General features: G+C 32.1%; 1 protein-coding gene across 10 annotated transcripts in view; it reads left to right on the top strand.

Moving 5' to 3' along the window:
- Positions 1–22,518, top strand: part of hlk (hulk) — a 309,501-nt gene that overhangs the window by 105,321 nt on the left and 181,662 nt on the right. For all 10 annotated transcript variants that reach the window (XM_075356311.1, XM_075356337.1, XM_075356327.1 and 7 more), the window contains 2 exons: positions 4,870–5,052; positions 19,191–19,334. In XM_075356311.1, the coding sequence (XP_075212426.1) occupies positions 4,870–5,052; positions 19,191–19,334 (327 nt within the window). The remainder of the gene's footprint in view (positions 1–4,869; positions 5,053–19,190; positions 19,335–22,518) is intronic.

Genomic DNA, 22,518 nt, shown 5'->3' with positions numbered 1-22,518 from the left:
TTTTAATATTCCCCCTTAATTGTACTCAAGTAAATCTTTTTTTTTAAATTGAATTTAAATGAAAAAGCTTTGTTTGTAATTTTTATAGATTTATTATTATTACATAACCATAGTCCAGTATTATAATCAAACTTAATGAAATTAGAATAAAGAATCCCTATAAAAATCAGAAGCAATTTAATGAAACAAAAAATGAATCTGAGAGCATTGGTTTTTATTTTGAATTTGTTGAGAAGTATTTACCAAACACCTGAATAATGTTTAATTCTGTTACTTTAACTATAATTTTAATAACATCTCTTGGATTTATAAACTTCTGAACTGTTTATCTTATGACAACTATTAATTTATACTTACTTTCATCTGTGCTTGTTAATGTGTATATGAAAATTGCATGATTCATATATACTACTAATAAGTAGTCTAGTAACTTTCATCCTAATAATAGAGTTTTTATAAAAATTAATGTTCATGAACTTAAACTTAATGCTTACTTTTTTTTTCATTTAGTGGTCTGCAGAGATCTCTACTTCATCAAAATACATTCTCAGTCACTGATCTAAAATCAGAAATCTGATCTAAAATCTTCCATTGATTATTTTATAATCAATGGAAGATTTAATGAGATTTTATTATTTTATTATTATAATAAAATAATCAATGGAAGATAATAGAACTTTTGTTATTCTATTCAAATTATATTATAATTTGAATATATTTTGAAATCCAAATTTGAAAATTTAAATTAAATATTATTTCCCTAATCCACTCATCATTTTCAAATTTTACTTGTTCATTAATTATACTTTTGTTGGTGTTTTTTATTATACGTATTTTTCCAAGAGTAAGGTATTAAAAATTTATTTCTAATGTTTGCATTTCATTTATATTTTTAAAATATGTGCGTATTACCTTTAATGTGATCAAGGACAATTTAAACGTTATTATAGTTATGTACTTATTGAAGTTCCTGAAAGCATTTTTTTTTTTTTAATTTTTGTCATTCATTTTAATTTTTTAGGATGTTTTTATTAACATACATAATTTTAAATATTCTGATGAATTAGAAATGTCTGTAAAGTGCTAAATCTGAAAAAAAGAGAAAAATAAGCAATAAATACATGAAAATTAGTTATTTTTAATAATATACATAATTTTTGTTATAAATTTATTGTACAAATTAATTTACTTTCATTTTAAAATTCTTGTATTCTTCACAAATTCTTACTTTCTCTTTCTTTTTTAACCCATTTTTTTTTCATTACAAAATCAAACATTCTTTTCTTGTTTAATTTATGCTGATTGTAGATTGTTTTATGTAGTTTTAAATATTGTATCTTTCATGTCAACTGTTTTAATATAATAAAGCAGGAAGTAGTTTTGGTAATAATAATTTTTTATAATTTTTTTTGTGTAAAAAAGTGTATATAAGATTTATTTTTAATATTGCATTTCTTTCAGAGTTAGTGTGCAGAACATAATTTATTAAAGAGATTAACTCCTTAATGGTTTTACTTTTCTAATCAAGATATTTGATGATTTTAGTTATTTCAAGTTCTTTTACCAGTTTTTATCCTTTATTTTTTGATTAAGTAAGGATTAACATTTAGAAACCAAGAAAAAATTATTACGTACCAATAACTAAAAATAAAAAACAACTGATTACCACAGTATAAAACTTCCATTAAAAAATGATGTACAAATGGATTACATTATTTATATGATATATCATGGAATCAAATATATAATAGAAATGGTATATATTATTGGTAAAAAGTTGTCAGATAAATAAAAATATTAAAAAAATTATGTTCACTATTCGCTAGATATTAATATAGAATAATGATGTTTCTTTAAGAAAATATTCTGTAAAATGCAGATTTACAACACCTATCCCCATCGTCTCGGATAAAAACCCGGCAGTTGACCCATCCTATTCGTATCCTATCCTCTACGAGTTTATAGGCGGCCCTATACGTTGTGATTACTGTAATGTTCTGCGTCTTGGCGTAACCTTGACGATATCTTGATGTCCTCATCAGTACCTACTCTTGCAGTAATTGCAGCAAGAATTTCTGTCTCAGTGGTGTCATATTCTACATCCCTGATGTGAGCTATTGTGCGCCTTCCCGCTCTTGTATGCAGGTCAACATGCAGATCTGCCGCCTTATCTCGTAGGTTACTTGTAAACTCTGCAGCTTTCTGCGCTCCCTGAATTCTCACGTGGAGTTCTTCATTCCTGCCCTTACGTAAGGAGATGATCTCTTTTGCATCTTCGCTTCTTACTGCAGACTTCATCGTTTTAAGTAAATCAGAATAGGATTTTTCAGCTGCTTTGATAACCACAGTACGACTGTCAACTGCCGGTGGTGTCGACTTTTTAATATGGGCTTGTCCAGGCTTGCCTTGTATAGCTTTACCTTCAACTGGGATCGTAAGCACTTTAACCGCTACTTCCTCGTCTCTCCGCAAATAAGATATTAATTTCTTCATATAGTTTCCAATATTATTATTGGGAACGACAAAAACTAAATTACCAGCCTGAGGAATAATCTTCCTTAAAGCCGTCAATATAGCTCCCATTGTGCTCTTCTCAGTACCATTACCATCGTAGTAGATTTTGTATTACTTTTCTTAATGTCGTCACAGTCTCCAAGAATTGATTGTACATCTTTACGAATGTCGCCTACTTTGTATTTGGTACTAATAATACCTTCTTTTTCATCCCCTTGACTTGATTTACTTAAATCACTAAAAGTACAAGAGTCCACCACCTCAGAAGGCAACTCATTAATCAAACTAATTTTGTTCCGCAAACTATTTGGCCACCTTTTGGGCAGTAGATCTATTATTTGCTCATCTGTCAGCTCCTTAGTAAGAATTTGCTCCATCTCATCTTCCACAATTATAGGGTCCGTCTGAGTAGCCTGCGTAACAACTGATAAAGGGGACGAGACTTGCATCAAGGCATTAAGCCCATCATATATGCCTTTGAGCTCCTGCTCATGTGTACTTATGTATTTTGAGAGACCCGGTGTCTCATATGCTGTCTCAACGCCACCATAGTTAATCCCAATTGGTAAACCAGATTGCTAAGGCTCTCCAGCAGTCCTTCTTCTTCTTCTGAGGACCCCCTGTCGGGGTCTCTTTTTACATTTACCCTCTGTTTTCTTAGTAATGGTAACCTTTTGTGAGCTAGAAGCTCCCTGCGATGATCCCTCTAAGGGGAGTGATCCTCTTCGTCTCATATTAGCGCTGTTGGACTATGGGGACGATCCCGAATCCAACGAGTACCCACTCGGGGATGGGAGCCCCAAAAGAAATTTGAGGGGGGTTGGGGTGGTGGTAAAATGTATCAACCCAAAAATAGGGTCCAAAATTTTGGGGGGAGGGGGTCAGGAGGTAGGAAACTTTTTGGGATGGATTTATAACTTGGGATGAGGGATGTAGGACGAGTGGTTCAGAAATTATTAAGGAACAAAGAATTCCCTAATAAAAACTAGTCTAAGGACTTAGAAAAATTTCACTCGTATAACTACTTATATACGAAAAAATTTCCTAAGTCCTTGTTTACTATTCTAGAGTTAACACCATTCTGAGTGAACACAAGAGACATAATCTCAGTTGTTCAAAGGCAAATCCCCCCTGCCATCTACAGATATCTCATGTGACTCTCTCTGCAAAGAAATTGCATTGGACCTTCCACAAAACTAGTCCCTCGGATGGACTGAATTGCATCAGGAGAAAGAGCAAATATCTTGCTAATCTTCCAAGGAATAACCCGAGTAAAATACTTTATAAATATGATCTGCAAAGGATTGGGGCCCAACCCCATCTATCCATCTTAAAATTAAAATAAATATATATTAGCCACTAAAAATTAAATACCTGCCAAAGAATAGAATGAACAAGCAGCAAGTAATTGATATCCAAAATCTGCAGTGATTAGAGGGATAAAATATCGTCTACATCCTTGTGTGCATTTCCACCTCCTCAACATATAATCATGTTTATAAAGGTGACTTTTGAATACATTCTATTAATGGAAAGACTTGAAAGAATTACGGTATATTAGAAGAAATAATTTTTCTAATGATTAATACAATTTAACAACACTGAATATTGTTAGTTGCTATTGTAAAAAATCCCATTATACTAATTACATAATCTAGTTTAACATAAGGTAGCATGCGTGTGTGTGTGTATATATATATATATATATAAAATATTTATATTATTTTTTTTTAACATTTATATTTAACAATTTATTAATTTCTGTACTGATTTAGTTTATGTAAAATAAATTTTATTTCAAATTTAAAAAAAATATCTTAAATCAATAAATTTAATATTAAAAAATATATGTTTTAACTAATTTCTTAATTGGTCATGGTTTTTGTCATTTTTTTTGGGACTTTTTTAGATCTTCATGATTATATGCTGTTTGTATTTATTTTTTTTTTTATTACATACGCATATTAATAATTTGATAATTTTGTTTATTAAGCTTATGAAGTAAAATGATTGTAAATGCTTATGTAAAAAAATAATTGTACTTTTAAAAGCAAGCAGCAAAGTTAAATTTTTACTAACTAATAATACACATTTAATATTTAAATAATAAAAAAAATAATAAATGTGAGAAGTAATGGATAAGGATATATGCATGAAGATATGAATTGAGTAATTTTGCTTTTCTGATATTTTTTTTCTTTTTTTAAATATACTTTAAAAAAGTACAAGTACATGCATTTTTGTTATTTTTGTTATAGATTTTCAGCTATTCTGTTTCATTGGTATTTATCATCAGTGAAAGTGTTTTATGATTTTACTTCATCTTTAACTAATTTATTTTATGTTAATATTTAGATAAACCTCAGTGTAAGAAATGTTCAAAAGCCCTTCAAGAGTTAGAAAATATAGATGATGAAGCAGATCAACTAGGAATCGGTTTTGTTAAAATCGCAGATGAAGCATTGGCCGATGAATATAATCTTGGAGAACTACCTAAACTTGTTTATTATAGACATCAGATCCCTATAATCTATGAGCGTAAGTTATTAGCAACATTCTATAGTAGTTCTGCATATAATTAGTAATTTTGTAATTAATCCCTCTATTTTACGTATTAATAATATTAAATTTTAAAATTTACATGTGCATCACAAATAAAAATTACAAACAGGAATTTATGTAATGAAAATGCCCTAATATTTTATTAAATTCTACCATGTAATTACAAGACATGTAAGTTTTAAAATTCGCTGCTATTTACAAAATAACATTATGGAATTACATATGGAAACATGTTATTCATTTACTAAAATCAATATAAGGTGTCATAGGAATGAGTCGATAAAGGAATAATATCTTTTTATATTTTACCATGTAAGTGGATCATTTATTTGAATATATACGCGGTACTACCCAAAAGTTCGGGGAATTTGAATTTCGCGCGCGAAACACTGCTGGTACGACCTGCTGCCGCTAGATGTGGCTAACAGTACTCTTTGTTAATCTGTTCCAACAGCTTGACGGTGAAGTCCATGATGATTGTTTTTTTTCGACATCAAAGGCATTATCCATACGGAATTTGCTCCTCTTGGTCAAACTGTCGATGGGATGTTCTATTGTGAAGTTTTGAAGCGGTTACGTGAAAGCATTAGTAGCAAACGTTCAGATCTGTGGGGTAACAACAGTTGGGTTCTGCACCATGACAACGCGCCTGCGCACACATCGCTAGCCTTTCGGAATTTCTTGGCTTCCAAAAAGACGGTAGTGATTCCCCACCCACCCTATTCACCTGACCTTGCCCCGTACGACTTTTTTCTCTTAACGAAAATAAAATTTCAATTGAAAGGCCGTCGTTTTAACACAATTCAGGAAATTCAGGAAGAAACACAGAACGTGCTTCGAACACTTACACCTGCAAACTTCCAGGGATGCATGGAATCATGGGGGAAACGCTGGATCACTGTATCAATGCCCAAGGGGATTACTTTGAAGGAGACAGTGGAAATCATAAGTTGTGGTAAGCTATTTTATTTTTACGGTAAAATTCCCCGAACTTTAGGGTAGCACCTCGTATATATGCAAATACACGCAAAAACATTTTTTAAATAATTAAAAGTATCCACACTATTTTATTGGATATTCTTATTTTTTGTTAATCCATAGATTGGTTGGCAGTAGCCCTCTATACGTCTCTTTGGTGAGCCATTTTCTTGAGCTCATCCTAAGTCCTGTAGCCCATGTCATTTTGTATTTATATATTATCGTATCATTTTATATATTATTGTATGAACCTCTTATAAGCCATACAAATAAAATAATGAAACAGAACTTACTGGTTGAGAGGTTCTTTCCGTCTTAGATACTTGTCATGATTGATTTTTAAGAATAATTTTCATTAGTAAGTAAAAAAAATGAAGGATACAAGGATACTAGGAGGTAGAAACAAGTATGGATCTACATAGATAGAAAATTACTACTTTATGGTTTGTTTAAAATCTTTGTCCCCCATCTTGGATTGGGCACATTTATTTGGCCTTTTATAAACATACTAATAACAATCAGTTGTTAAGCAAATTAATTTCAAAATAATTTCAACTGATCTCGAACTGAAAGAAAAACATGAATGACTTTAGTTTTTTCTTTCTCTCCAAATCAAAATAATATAAGGTGAAAATAAAATTTTAAGTAAGAAGAGAGAAGTATATAAAAACGTTACTTATATATCATAATGTTAATCTGACAATTAGTCCAGAAGTGGAGACTGCTGGAAAAATAATTTAAAAAATCTTTTTTCAGTTAATTCATATTAATTTTATTTTAATATTTTCATCTTAAATATTAACAAATAAAAGTTTTAAGTAAGCTTCTTAAATACTTCTTCTCTTGCAATAAGACTATGAATAAATAATAAAATGTCCTTCAATCACTCTATTTGTGAAAAGTAAGGTTTATTAGTTCATAGCTTATATAATATTTTTATACTTTATATATTAACTTTATATAAACTTATTAGGTTTATTATTAAGTAAAATCCCAATAATTCACAATGATTGGAAATTATTCTTGTTCAGAATAAACTACTTCACTTAGTAACTAATTATTAATTCTTTCGGAATGTTGCAATTTTCAGTTTACCTAAATAACAGGTTACTTGATGCCACAATACATTGTAGCACATTCATAATGGATTCTTTTATAATATTTGATTTTTTTAATCTAAAATTTTACGAGAAATCTGTTTCTCAATATATGCCTTTGTTTTTGAATTACAAGTAATCGAAGTTGCAGAAACAGAAAAGTTGCGGTAGGAATCAAACAAGGTAAACACTGTAATAATATTTTTATTTTGTTAAAAGCCCCTAAGATTTACTTTCTCAGAGTCAAGATTCGATATGCTCCTCGCTAAAATTTTTGGATGGCTGAAGTACCCGCCTTTTCATTCAACAGCCTCCATTGTTGGATGTTCAAAGTCCTCTTTGTAACTATTTTGTATACCTCAGCCTTTACTACATGTATATTTTTCTGGGATTTCTTCGGCGATTTAGCTTCTGTATCCTTGACCTTCATGTTAGAACTGGTTGAAGGCTCAATCCTTCGTGGAGAAGAAATCTTTGTTTCAGTAACATCTGCTACCTTCTGCAGAGGTTTACAACTTTTTTTTTTAACTAGTGTGTTCAATTTTGCATTAATGATGCATTCAACTATCTTGACTAATGCTGGTGCCAGTTCAGATAACACGTCTCCCATTTTTAAGCGGGCTGCTAGGGTTACGCAACCTGAGCATAGGATGCAGTCTTCAGCAATTTACAATTTTCTTCACATTGTAGTAGCTAGCCAACCTTATGTACAGTCTTCACTTCAAGGATAGCTACTTCTTGTTTATAAACCGGACAGTTATGCAATCTTGCGGTGTGGTCTGTGGCAATTGAACACAGATGAATCCCTGCATGGGTCATCAGGGTGCAACAGCTCACCACACACACAGATTTGCTTTCTTGTACATCGCTCTGCTGTTTGTCCAAATTTCTAGTATTCAAAACACCACACAGAGCTGGGATGAATTGATGAAAACCAGCTTTTATCTTTTTCGAACGTTTGGGTGAGTTGAACGTCAGGAATGCGACACGGAGGGAACCACTTCTCCGTTGCATCGTGTGTTCAGTCTTCAACATGCAACAACTCCTAGTGGATGAAGCTCTTTAACAATTTCTTCTTCTGTTCAATTTAGTTGATCCCTGCACACAACAAACCTTTGGATGTATTTAAACTACTACCATTGACAGTCCCAACAAATAATCCTGCTGTAGTCTTTCTTGTTTCTTTAACAGGTCCTCCAGCTGCTTCCATGATGTCTTGAACTATTATGAAAGGGTTGAACTTTGAATGAGGAATTGGTTCGCCACTCTTCAGCCAAAACTTAGTTTGATCCTTTTTTCCAAAACTATGCATTCTTCTCCAAGACGAGGGTTTTACGTGGTCCCTCTGCCACGGAAGTTGTGGAAGATGAACATTCCATAATCTATAGTTTCGCCAGTCAATATGGCACAAGGTGCGGGGGGGAGAGACATTCAGCGTACCTCAGATCATGATCTTGCTTGGATTCCCCAGCCACCTTCCTCAATTTTAACTGAGGTACTGCCTAACCCACGGCATCCCAGGACTTGCACATAGCAGTAAGGGCTCTGATACCCTTACCCATGAGGCAATCCCTGCCAAGGGCCGAAGTGACTGACAAAGGCAAGACGGTGAAAGGTTTCGGCAGAGCAAGTTCACAGCAGCCCACACTTTGAGCACTCCCCATCTGCACTTCACTCAATGTCGCAATGCACTTCACTGAATGTTGCAAAAACAGATTCGGTCATGCCTCCCATCAGCGCTGTAAACAGCGAAACTGAGAAGCACAACCGCAACCAGTTTGGACAGCTCAGGTCCACCAATCCCATACTCCACAGGGAGCTCCTGAGAAAAAATTGTTTTCAAGAACTCATGTAAGTCTGATGGGTATGGGCACCCACACCCATCACTTGAAAATTACAGTCGTTCATATAGTTGCGAAGTAGTACCAGCAGATTGCCGCGAATGCCCCATTCATGTAATTGAAGATTATTCCATAATGCCAGGTCATATCAAATGCCTTGCGCAGGTCAAAAAAGACTCTGACACAATGTTTATTACTATTATTTTTCTGTTTCTATTTTATGTTTGTATATGTGCTTTTTATGAATTAAAATTAATAAATATGTGGCATATTAAGGCTTAAGATTCTTCTGTCACATTGTTTCCTCTTGGTACCTAGCTGCAGTCACATTTGTGGAAGGAGATGGCGAGTGTAGGGGAGAATCAAAGCCCTGCAAAAAAAAAAATTATTATTGTTATTGTGAAGGCAGTTTTTTTAGTGTTTGGGCCATTAATTCCAATACTGTTTGTTTAAAGTAGATTAAACTAATCAAATTTGAAGCAAAGCAGTAGTTACTATCTCTCTAATATCCTTCATAAACAATGTTATTGGCTGTGACATTTGTACCTTAGACCTATCTCAAATGCTGCTGTCCCTACTGTACACAAAATTACTAGTGAACACTTTTGAAAGTTATATTTCCACATATGATGTCCATCATGGATATAATTTCACTGTTAGTATGATTTTCATAATTTATTATTATAAATTGTGATTTTTTTTATTAATGGTCAATTATTAGATTAACTATGAAAAATTTTGTATAATTCTTATTGTACCAGGATTCAGCAATTAAATAAATGGCATCAGCTATCATAATTTGTTTTAACTTGTTGGGCATTGTAATATCTTAGATTTTAAAACAAATTTCAGAAGTTTTTTCTCTATAGTAATTTAATAATAGAAAAATAAGAATTCAGGTATAATCATCCATTATAATGTCTACTGTTAGCATATGTATTATGGCATCAAGTAAGCTATAATTTAGCTAAATTGAAAATTGCAATGTTCTGAAATAATAATTAATAAATTACTGTACGTGGTATATAAATACAGACTGAAGTAGTTTACTCTGAACAAGCATCAGTTCCAATCATTTTGAATTACTGGTGTTTTACTTAATAAACCTTACAGTTAATGTATAAAATAAGAAAATAATACATAAGCAACAAAGTAATAAACCTTACTTTTGACATGTAGAGAGAGATTGAAGGAACCCTTCTTCCTCTTTATTCATAGTCTTAATGCAAAAAAAGTAGTATTTAAGAAGTTTCTTAAAACAAATGGTTTTAAGATGAAATATTATTAACATTAATATGAATCCTGGAAAATTAAAATGTAATTTTCATTATCATTTCTTTTTACATTATGTTTGATTAGAGAGAAAGAAAAAAATAAAGTCATTCAAAATAAAATATTTTACCATGTTTTTTTTTCAGTTTGCAATTATTGTTTAAAACAAAATAAATATATAATATTAATTGTAAAAAGGAAAAGGCAGTTTATTATTGTTTGGTTTACGTTATGCACGTGAATGGATATTTTTATGTTTGTTTAAACATATTTACAATACAAACCATTCAGGATTTGCCTAGCTCACCTGATAGTCTAGCTAGAAGGCTATGCCCATTGCAGCCCTGCCCTGAAATAATACCTTGTTTTTTTTTTTGGGGTGCACAACAAAGGATCATTATTAGTGCTCATAAGCAATGATTCTACAAAAAATAAACTAATTCTATAACAACATAAATATAATGTTAAGTGAGAATAATACCAGTTAATAACAAAAGTATTCAAGCTTTATAGAAATATAAAAAAGAAAAAATTGCAAAAGACAGAATGGTAGTAACTATGGTAACTATCTGTTATATTCATAACTTATTTCTGTTGCCATGGTGATGGAAATATAATAATGAAGAAAAAGGAATAATCTTTTTTCTTTAATGAATATCTTTTTTCACAACACCACAAGGAGGCTAGAACCTCAGCCTATAGCTTAAAAACTTCCCTGCGATAACACAGATTTATCCTCTAAATTTTATTAATTGTTTAGTTAGTACTATCGTGATGTGAGAACAAACAGACAAATTTTCATCTTCATTTATAAAATATATTTTATATTTTATTTGTGGATGTATTGAAGATTTTTCAAAATTTGTGTGTATAATATACATACAAAACATATTCTGTTAATCATTATAATGGATTCCAAATAAACTGTCTGGCTATTATTATTACTAATGTATGCAAAAAATATTTCACAAAAAAGAGTTTTAACTTGGTAACATTAAAAGTTTCTTAAATACTGAAAATTATTAACAATTCACTTTCAAATTAATGGAAGTTGATCGCCTAAACTCTTTGGAGTTAACTACTGGAATCTTTCTAATGGGAGTTTACAATAACAATACCTTTGTTAAATGGGACCTATTTTAAAAATGTTAAGAAACAGTGATTTTTTTAGTAATTATTTTTTTTTTGCCTTCAGTCATTTGACTGGTTTGATGCAGTACCTTAAGATTCCCTATCTAGTGCTAGTCGTTTCATTTCGGTATACTCCCTACACCCTACATCCCTAGCAACTTGTTTTACATATTCCAAATGTTTCCTGCCTGCACAATTTTTTCCATCTACCTATCCCTCCAATACCAAAGCAACTATTTCAGGATGCTTTAATATGTGACCTATAATTCTGTTTCTTCTTTTAACTAAGTTTTTCCAAATGCTTCTTTCTTCATCAATTTGCCACAATATCTCTTCATTTGTCACTTTATCCACCCATCTGATTTTTACATTCTCCTACAGCACCACATTTCAAAAGTTTCTAATCTTTTCTTCTCAGGTACTCTGATCATCCAAGTTTCACTTCCATATAAAGCTAAGTTCCAAGCATATACTCTCAAAAATGTTTTCTTGATGTTTAAATTAATTTTTAATATAAGCAAATTATATTTCTGACCGAAAACTCATTTCGCCTGAGCCATTCGACATTTAATATCTATCACTCCTGCTTCGTCCATCTTTAGTTCTACGTTGCAAATAATAAAATTCTGCTATATCCATAATTTTTTCTCTTCCTATTTTTATATTCAGTGGTCCATCTACATTATTTCGATACATTTCATTGCTTTTGTTTCGGTTATTTTCATGCTGTAGTTCTTGCATAGGACTTCATCAATGCCATTCACTGTTTCTTCTAAATCTTTTCTACTCTCAGCTAGAATTACTATACCATCAGCGAGTCATATCATCTAGTAGTTAGTTCTATGTAAAGATTAAAAAGTAACGGGGATAGGGAACATCCTTCTCTGACTCCATTTTTATTACTACTTCTTTCTTACCTTCGATTATTACTGTTGCAGTTTGGTTCCTGTAAATGTTAGCTATTATTCTTCTATCACTATAATTGAACCCTACATTTTTTTAAACTGCTGAACATTCTATTCCAGTCAACCATATCAAATGACTTATATAAGTCTGTAAATGCCAAGTATGTTGGTTTGTTTTTCTTTAATCTTCCTTCTATTATTAATCTGATTGCTAAAACTGCTTCGTTTGTCACTATAATTTTCCTGAAACCAAATTGGTCTTCTTCTAACACTTCTTCCACTCTCCTCTCATATCTTCTGTACAGAATTCTAGTTAAGATTTTTGATTCATGAGTAGTTAGGCCAATTGTTCTGTATTCTTCACATTTATCTGCTCCTGCTTTCTTTAGTATCATGACAATAACACTCTTTTTGAAGTCTGACAGAACTTCCCCTTTTTCATAAATATTACACACCAGTTTGTATAATTTATCGCTTCCTCACCTGCACTGTGCAGTAATTCTGCAGATATCCTGTCTATCCCAGGAACCTTTCTGCCATTCAAATCTTTTAATGCTCTCTTAAATTCAGATCTCAGTATTCTATCTCCCTTTTTATCCTCTTCTTCCTCTATACCAGTTTTTAATTCATTTCCTCTGTATAACTCTACAATATATTCCACCCTCCTATCAACCTTTTCTTTCATATTATAAATCACTGTACAAATCTTATTTAACACATAATTAGATTTCAGTTTATGTACCACAAAATCCTCCTTAACTTTCTTGTATGCTCCAACTGTTTTACCAATGATCATTTCCCTTTCCACTTCTGAACCATTTTTTAAATCCACTTTTCATTCACTAATTTACACTTTCTGTTTATAGTATTTCTTAATTGTCAATAGTTCCTTTTACCTTCTTCATCACTAGCATTCTTATACTTTCTACGTTCATCCATCAGCTGCAATATATCCTCTGATATCCAAGGTTTTCCACCAGTTCTCTTTGTTCCACCATAGTTTGCTTCTGCTGATTTAAGAATTTCCTTTTTAACATTCTTCCATTCTTCTTCTATATTTTCTATCTTACCTTTTTTACTCAGACCTCTTGTGATGTCATCAAAAATCTTCTTTACCTCTTCTTCATCAAGCTTCTCTAAATTCCACTGATTCATCTGACACCTTTTCTTCAGGTTTTTAAACCCCAATCTACATTTCATTAACACTAAATTATGGTCGCTATCAATGTCTGCTCCAGGATAAGCTTTACAGTCGATGAGTTGATATCTAAATCTTTGTTTAACCATGATATACTGTATCTGATACCTTGCACCATCACCTGACTTTTTCCACGTGTGTATTCTTCTGTTATGATTTTTAAACTGGGTGTTGGCAATCACTAAGTTATACTTCGTGTAAAACTTAATGATTCGATCCCCTCTTACATTCCTTTGCTCAGCCTTTTTTCACCCACAATATTTCCTTCCTTGCCTTTTTTGATGCTTGCATTCCAATCTCCAACTATTACAAAATTTTCATCCTCCTTTATGTGTTTATTTGCTTTGTTAATTTCTTCGTATATACACTCTACCTTATCATCATCATGGGTACTTGTAGGCATATAGGCGTTAACAATCATTGTTGGCTTAGGTTTTGATTTTATCCTGATTACAATGATTCTATCACTAAGCTTTTTGAAATACTCTACTCTCTTCCCTACCGTTTTGTTCATTACGAAACGTATTCCTGCCTGCCCTTTATTTGACATTTTTCTTTGGCCCTAAAAGTCATTTTTCTTTTCCCACTCAACCTCGCTACTTTCTACTACATCTTCATTTCACCTATCCATTTCCCTCTTTAAATTTTCTAACCTACCAACTTTTTTAGACATCTAACATTCCACATTCCGACTCATAGAATGTTATTTTTTAATTTTCTGTGGACCCCTTTCTTAGTAGTCCCCACCCAGAGATCCGAACAGGGGACTAGTTTTCCTCTGGAATCTTTTGCTAAGAGAGGCACCTCTAACTATTGTTACATGAAAATGCAGAGAACTACATTTTCTTCGAAAAAAAACAGTCATAGTTTTCCATTACTTTTAACTGCATAGTACTCAAAAAATTAATTGATGTTGATATGACCGTTTCACTCCTCCTGACCTATGCCCTTAAAAACTGCTGAAAGAAGGCAGCAGCTCTTTCAGAGCACTGCCCTCTCTCAAGAAAAAAAGTACTGTGTTACTTTTAAAACCTAAAAATAAAACATTCAAAATTAAACAGCAACCAAATAAATGACGCAATGTCAACACAGCAACCCAGGAACAAATGTAGTAAATATTAATATCAGTACATCAGACAGGATGGATGCACATTCACTTACAAAAATAAAGCACACTTCAGATATTGCATATATCAGGATTACCTTATAAAATATCTCATAATAACTGTTCATATATACAAGCTTTATTATATAGACGAAAATCTCGCAACAAACTTAAATAAAGCTTACAGATGCTAAATTTTACAAAAACATCATATTAAAAGCAAACACAATGTAGAAAAAAATTATTTGATCAATAATTAAACATTTGTTTAAGTACATTAAACAGGTGTCATTAATAACAGTGTCACCAGTAAATCCACTGAAGTTAGCTGCATAATTAGCTCTCAAAGATCATTTGGAAGAACAATTTTGATGTTACTTGAAAATCATCAGTAATTTTTACAAAGTATTATCACATTTCATCATGGTGATTAGCAAATTTTAAATTGAATTCAGTTAATCTCTAAAGAAATTTCATGTGTGACAATGATGTTTTTTTAATACGTTGCAACTTTGCATAAATTATAAATTTTAGAGCTTCAACATCTGTCACATATTTTCAAATTCATATTTTATTTAAAATAAAAAATACATCCCTTTATAAAATTCATTACATTATTATTATTAGTCAGCTTTTGTAGATTTTTAGTGAATAACAAATTCACAGGATGCACATAGAATGTATGAGAATTGTGATCCATCACAAGAGTTTTTTTTTCTATGATCTTGTTCTTGTTCTTTAGATTAGTTGAAATCTTATTCTGGTCATTTTGAACTCTAAGGAACCCTATTCCCCACAATAAGTAGATATTTAGGTCTTTTAATAATCTGTTTCATCCTTAGCTTGCTAACAGAACTACTATTATCCCACTTCTTTTGTCATATACTGTTAATGATTTCTAACACAGTAATTTATAATAAAAATATACTATGTTTACCATATATCTTAATTTCAATTGTGTAACATTATCTTTAATTATCTACAGCTATCAGTAGTGTTATTACTAGTTTTAGTAACATGTAGTGATTATTACAGACAGAATTTTTACATCATTATAGTAGCATTTTGTTAACTTAGTTTTAATTATTAATAATATCACAATGAGCTATTAATATATAATAATTTATGTAATGATTTCTTGAAAGTAATATGAGGAATGTTTTAGTGCAATTGTGCTGGTAAGATGTGGCATGTGGCATCTAGGCCACTACTTTTTTTTGTACTAGATGTCTTGTGTTATTTTTTATATATATATATATAATATGATTAATTCACCATATAAGCCTGAAAAGCTTGTACTTGGGAATATGAAATGTAAATTTTGTAGTGTACGGAAAATGCCATGCCTGACAGGAATTTAGACAATCTCGCAACTTCAGATGAAAGGTTGCTATGCTACCACTCCACCACGGAGATCAGCAATTACTATGAGTTAATATCATAAAAACTCCCTTTACAGTTATGTTAAAAATTAAGAAAGTTCTTGTTTATTTTCTGTTAATATGCAACACTGTCCATGCTCAATCTGAACATTTTTCCGTTATTCCCTATTCCCTGTCATAGCTTTTCTATCAGGATTGGGTATTTTTTAAAGATATTTAACACAGTGTTTTATTCATTAATACTGACAACAAACAAATGATTCCCAGATAATAATAAAATAATATTTACATTGTAATAAAAATAAAATTATTTTCATTAATTCAATTAAAATTTGGTTAATTAACTGAATTAATTCTGATAAAATTATTTCAAATTTGTCTTCACTTGATGAGAGCTATTTACTTGTATTATAATGTAAACTAATAAATACAAATTTATTATAGCAGGTGTATTAAATATTACCAAATGTAAACAAATTAATATTATGACTACTTACAACATTATAAATATGAACTGAACATCAACGAACATAAAAAACCTCATTAAGCATAAATTATGATTTTATTTTATATGAGTACATAAAAATTAATAATGTTACTTTTTTAAAAAATGAGTATCTTCTAATAATGCTAACACCAAATCAGAGATCATGTATTTTGATTTAAAGGAGACTAGGAGCAGCATAAACTTTGCATAAAATGTAATCTTTGAGAATCTGTTAAGCACGATTTTTCTGGCTTTGAAGTAGCTAACCTTTCGAATGGTCTTTACTTCCTGGATTGCCAATTCCTCCTTATAAATCATAGTTTCACGAAATGATGCCCTTGGCAGCTGACAAACTGGCAGATCCCTGTACAGGTCAACCAGATGTAGTAGATTACCACAAGGACAGATCTGTTTCCTAGTGCATCACGCCATTGTATATACAAATTTCTGACATCCAAAACACCAAAATGAAGTCGGGATGAATGGGCAAACATCCAATCTATGAAAGCCAGCCTTTATTTTTTTCAGGATGCTTGGTTTGTTAAATGTCAAGATATGCGATAAAGAAGAGTACAACTTCTCCATTTCATTGTGTTTTCAGTAGTAGTCAACATGCAACAACTCCTTATCCACAAGAGCTCTTCTACAATTTTGTCTTCCATGCAGTTCAGCAAATCCCTGCACACAACTACTCTCTTGGAGGTTTTATAGCATATTATGTGAAACATCTTCAATGTCAATGAGTTCCAGCTTTTTAGCTTTGAGTAGCCATGATGAACGTATGTCGTTGATGGTCTCAACAAACAGTCCCATAGCAGTCTTCGTGTTTCCTTAAGAGGTCCTCCTGCAGCTTCCAAGATCCCTTGTGCAATCACAAAAGGACTGATCTTGGTAAAATCCCCTCTTTCTTCTTTTTCACCAAATATTTTGGCATCAATTTACTACCTTTTGGTCGAAAATTAGTTTGATCCTTCTTTTCTATACCTCTAAACTCAACACTCTTCCTTTTCTTCGTTTACGAAGGCAAAGGCCTTCCTGTTCAAGGGGTTTTACATGCAACCTCTGCCACAAATTGGTAGAAGTTAAGGTTTCCATAAAGTTTCAACATCCCACCCCGTAGGGGAAGCACTCGTCTTGTGACACTTCCGGTTGCCACATCACCCCTCTGTTCCTAAAATAAATAATAAATAAAGTTTCAACAGTTAATATGTCACAAGAAGCAGTCGGAGAGACAGTTAGGCATACCCCCCTGGATCTTTGATCCTGCCAAGGTTCCCCCAGTCAGCCACCTCCTACAGATTTAACCCAGGCCGGAGAATCAGGTACTACCTAACCCAGTATACCAACATCCCAAGACTAACAAGTAGCAGTAAGGGCACTGATATCATTAACCATGGGACAATCCCTGCCAATGCCTGAAGTTACTGACTCACGCTGAGTGGCGCACACTTTGACAGAGCTAAGATCATATCAGCTCACCCTCAACCTGGTTTCTTCTATGTCCAGGAGAGATGAGCACTCCCCATCCACACACTGCTCAACATCGGCGAAAAACAGATCATGATCAAGACTCCCGACCACGCTGCAAGCAGTAAAATTGAAAAGCACAATCATGCTCATCTTAACAGCTCGGAATCGCCAATCCCATACTCCACAAGGAGTTCCTGAGCAATATTATTGCCCCGTTGGCCAACATAAGTGAAAGTACAGACATACCATGTCGTTGCCCATCCCGACGTGTGCTTAGATGTAATTGCATGGATGTGGGATTGAATTTTGTATGGAACTTTATTATTATAATTATCTTACACAGTTCAATGTGCTAGAAAAACGCCCAAGCCAGATTATGGGATCTGAACATTTTTTCCTAATTATAGGGGGAAGCTAATTACAGTTTATAAAATCAAATGATAAATGCATGGCCAAATTGCCAGATACCAGAAGCCCCCAAAACTACTGATTTTTTCAGTGGCCCAAGTTAGAAGTTCCTCAGCAATGCACATGTTTCCAAAATTATGGATTTCTATTTGTTAAAGTAGAGGCTTGGTGGAATGCCTAGGGCTTTCAGTGACCATGCAGAGTGTTGGGTTATTTCACCTAGTGTACCAATAATTATGGGTCCATCTTTCACTTTACACTGATCCTAAATCTCCCTTATCTCATTTTCCAAGTCCTGATAGATTTTTCTGTATATTTCCTCTTCTTGTTGGAGATTAATGCTGTGGAAACATCAACAGTCCAGTTGATCTTCCCTTCTTCATTACCACAACAATGTCAGGCAATTATGGTCCACTGATCTATCCAGGTCTAGGGCAATCTTCTGATAGAGGAATATTGTTATGTTGTTGTGACAGGACATGTACTGTTTCAAAGCCAGTACCCAGTATTCCCCAATCTCGTGCTCAATGGATTCATTCATGGCATCACATAGACGACAATGGCTGACAGTACTGCAGTATTCTTAACTATGTACTTCCAATAATCAAGTCCTGAATCGCAAAAAAAAATCCTTCAGTTTCGCCAAACAGCCTGGCGTTCTTGGGCAACACAATAGAAACTTCATATCCCACAACATCGTTCAACACGGATTTTAAATTTTCAAAAGTGTATATCTGTTTTTTAACATAGAAGAAAATCCTTCCACACAGTAAAATAGTTTTATAAAAGAATTCATAAAATTCTTATGAATTTCCTCATAAGAGAGATTGTTTTTTGTAGAGGAATTGACACGAGAAGAAGATGTTCTTGAATGGCTGGTTCAAAATAAGTCCACTGGTGATGAAGAAGATGTAATTGAAGATGTGACAGCAAAGACTCTTGATACACTCATTGGCTCCATTGACAACTTGGTCGTCCTCTTCTGTAAGTATTGTTATTTGGTTAAAATGATATTTTTGTCACATCTTTTTAATTACATAACTTGCATTTTAAACTCCTAAATAAATGTCATATTTTAACATTTTTCTTACACTGTAGAAAAAATTTAATTAGAAAAAAACAGTAATTTACTGATAAATCAAGAAAAGGGACATATCTATTTTAATGAATCAAATACCTAGATGATTTGGGATTGCTAAAAAGAATATATAGTGAAAGTTTGTTATAACAAGTAAAGTCACAGCACTGAGTACACCCTTGGGGATTCTCCCAGATCAGTACTATAGTGTACAAATAACAAATGATTTGATGTATATCAATCCTTGATGGGTTTTAGCATATAATGTAATTGATTGTAATTCCACAGTCTGGTATCACTGAGTACCAAACCTGACATATTTGGTGTCAGTCAGGATATTCTCCTGTCACCCACATGTCACTGCTAGATTAATAAAAGTTTAGCCCCCATTTAGCAGTCTACCTGGAGATGCATGAACCAAATCATCCTGGATTCAATGGTGGTAGCTACAGCCAAGCAATTAATTTTTGTCAAGGACAAACCTAGTCTGGAATTCAATATAAACTTTACTCTGAGCGTAATTAACTTGCTGTAGTCACTAGTTTCAGCTAACTAATCACATTACATATATCAACTCAACCAAAAGCTACCAAATTCTGTGATCTATTCACTGTGTTCAGTGTACTGTAAAAGCAATTATATTTTATTGTCTCATATGGACTGTAAACAAATTATGACCAGTATGCCTAGTACATTATTGTTTTTATTGTTATAACCTGTTATTTTTCTTTTTTATAAGGATCTACTTTATACGATTGCTTAGTTTGTTTGATGTTCTCTTTACATTTTGAATTTTTACGAAAAAAAATATTCTAGCAATTGAGCAAATGATTAAATTATTTTATTTATTCTTAATTTACTAATTAATTTTTTTTTTATTTATAAAAGTGACACACACACACACACATACATACGTGCATGCACATATGTATAAAAAATGTGTATGTAAACATTTTATTTACTTAAGATTCCAGTTTGATGTAAATATCTATCATTATTCATAAAATTTACTTTCAGTAGTTTCTTTCTTTATGTCCATTTTTTTCTCACATGAGATGGATAAAAACATCCTTTTTTTTATTACTTTTAAGGCTATAATGGATCACTTTAGTTCATTTTTTTTTTTTCTTTGGCAAGTTCTTTCTTTTCTTGCTGATTTGTTGTTTTTCAGCTTTTCTTTTTTGCCAGTAATTTCTAAGGGTTTCAGATCTTCTTGCCCTTTCTTGTTCAGAGTATACCCGGCTTATTGTTTTCTTGGGTTTTGATAGGAATCTTGTTTCTTTATTTTTTAATTTCTCATAGTTTCCGGTTTTCGTGGGTTATGTCTAATTCCTCCATGTCTTTCTGTACTTCGTATAACCAGTTCGGTCTGCTTTTCTTGTTCCAGAAAAGTTCGATTATCCGTCTTATAAGTCTGGTCTCTTCCATTCTGAAAATATGTCCTAGAAAGGAAATTCTCTTCTTTCTTAATTTTTTAGTTATCGGGATGATAGTTTTGTAAATCTCTTCGTTTGGAATTATTCTCCAAATTCCGTCTTTTTTAATGTTTTTCCCGATGCATCGTCGTAGAATCTGTCTTTCAATCTTTTCCAGTTTGTCGGTAAACCTTGTCTGGTACGGTCCAAATATGATTTCGCATCCGTAAAGTATTTCTGGTTGGATAACCGAGTTATAATGTCTTATTTTTGTGTTTATGGACATGCATTTTTTGTTATAGATGTTTTGTGTTTTTATTGTGGCTTTGATGATTTTATTTATTTTTTCATTCCAGTTTGGATTTTCTTGGAGGTTGTGCGTGATGTTTTCCCCCAAATATTTAAAGTTTTCTACTAGTTCTATGTCATTATTGTTTATTTTTACTTTGCTTATGCATAGTGGGTCTCTCACCATAATTTTGGTTTTTTCGTATGAAATTTTTAGACCGATTTTTTCTGCAATCTCTTCCAGTGTTGACAGTTGGTATCTGGCCTCTTCTATATTTTGGGATAGTAGGGCTAAATCGTCCGCAAAGCCTAGGCAATTTACTGAGATACCTTTTCCAATTTTAACGTTGTCTTTATTTAATTTTTTCCAATCCCGTATTATAAATTCAAGGGCACAATTGAATAAAAGCAGTGACAGTCCATCTCCTTGTCTCAGTCCTGTTTTGATGTCGAATGGATCGGATATTTCTCCCCTGAATTTAACCTTGGATTTGGTATCCGTTAGTGTTAGTCCGATGATTTTGACTAGTTTTGGGTGAAGCCCTAAATTTCTCAGGATTTTTAGCAGGGATTCTCGATGTACACAATCATATGCTTTCTTGAAATCAATAAAAGTCACATCCTTTATATGTTATAAAGGATGTTATAAAACATCCTTTATATAATATTTTTCTTATTATTATTATAATTATTATTTTTTTTTTAGCTCTTACAATTAATTATCCTATAGAAATTTCTATTGTATTTCTATTAAATAAATTATAATTTATTATAAAGTAGTCAAATTTTAGAAAAAATGAATGAAAACTATGTTAAACAAATCCCAGATTTTCTTATGTGCAATGAAATAACATAAAACGGTTTGTTTTTTTTTTTAAACAAAGAAACTTAGAATTTTTCACACTTTATAAAAAAAATCTGATGTAGACACCACTTGACTTCTTTGCACACTTATTAAATTACATATATACATTTTTTGCTGTACTTCATTTAAACTTATTTCATTGGAAAGTGAGATACGATCCTCCAATCCTTTAATAAAGTGGACAGTTACTCAAATTGCATTGTGGTAGACACCACATTGCATCACATTTTTTGTGGAGTCCATATCAGCATTTCATATTAGTTTATATATTAATTTTGTTTCACGTCACTCAAGTAGTTATGTGGAGTAAGTGAGAACATGTCGGATCCATAACTGTGCATACATTGGTTCAAATCCAACTTTATATACATATATCTTTTTTTAATTTAAAACTATTGATTTATTAATAATTATTAACCTCTATAAAAAATGTTTGAATTAAAATGAAAAGTACATAAAATCTTATTTCACAACTTCTGATTTTTTCCATTACATTAATTTTTTGTTTTATATTTTGTGGAT

This window comes from Lycorma delicatula, chromosome 1 (genome assembly GCF_047948215.1).
Source record: "Lycorma delicatula isolate Av1 chromosome 1, ASM4794821v1, whole genome shotgun sequence".
In the NCBI taxonomy this organism is placed as follows: domain Eukaryota; kingdom Metazoa; phylum Arthropoda; class Insecta; order Hemiptera; family Fulgoridae; genus Lycorma; species Lycorma delicatula.
The sequence above is the reverse complement of the archived record's forward strand: the minus strand, read 5'-3'. Positions and strand labels throughout refer to the sequence as shown.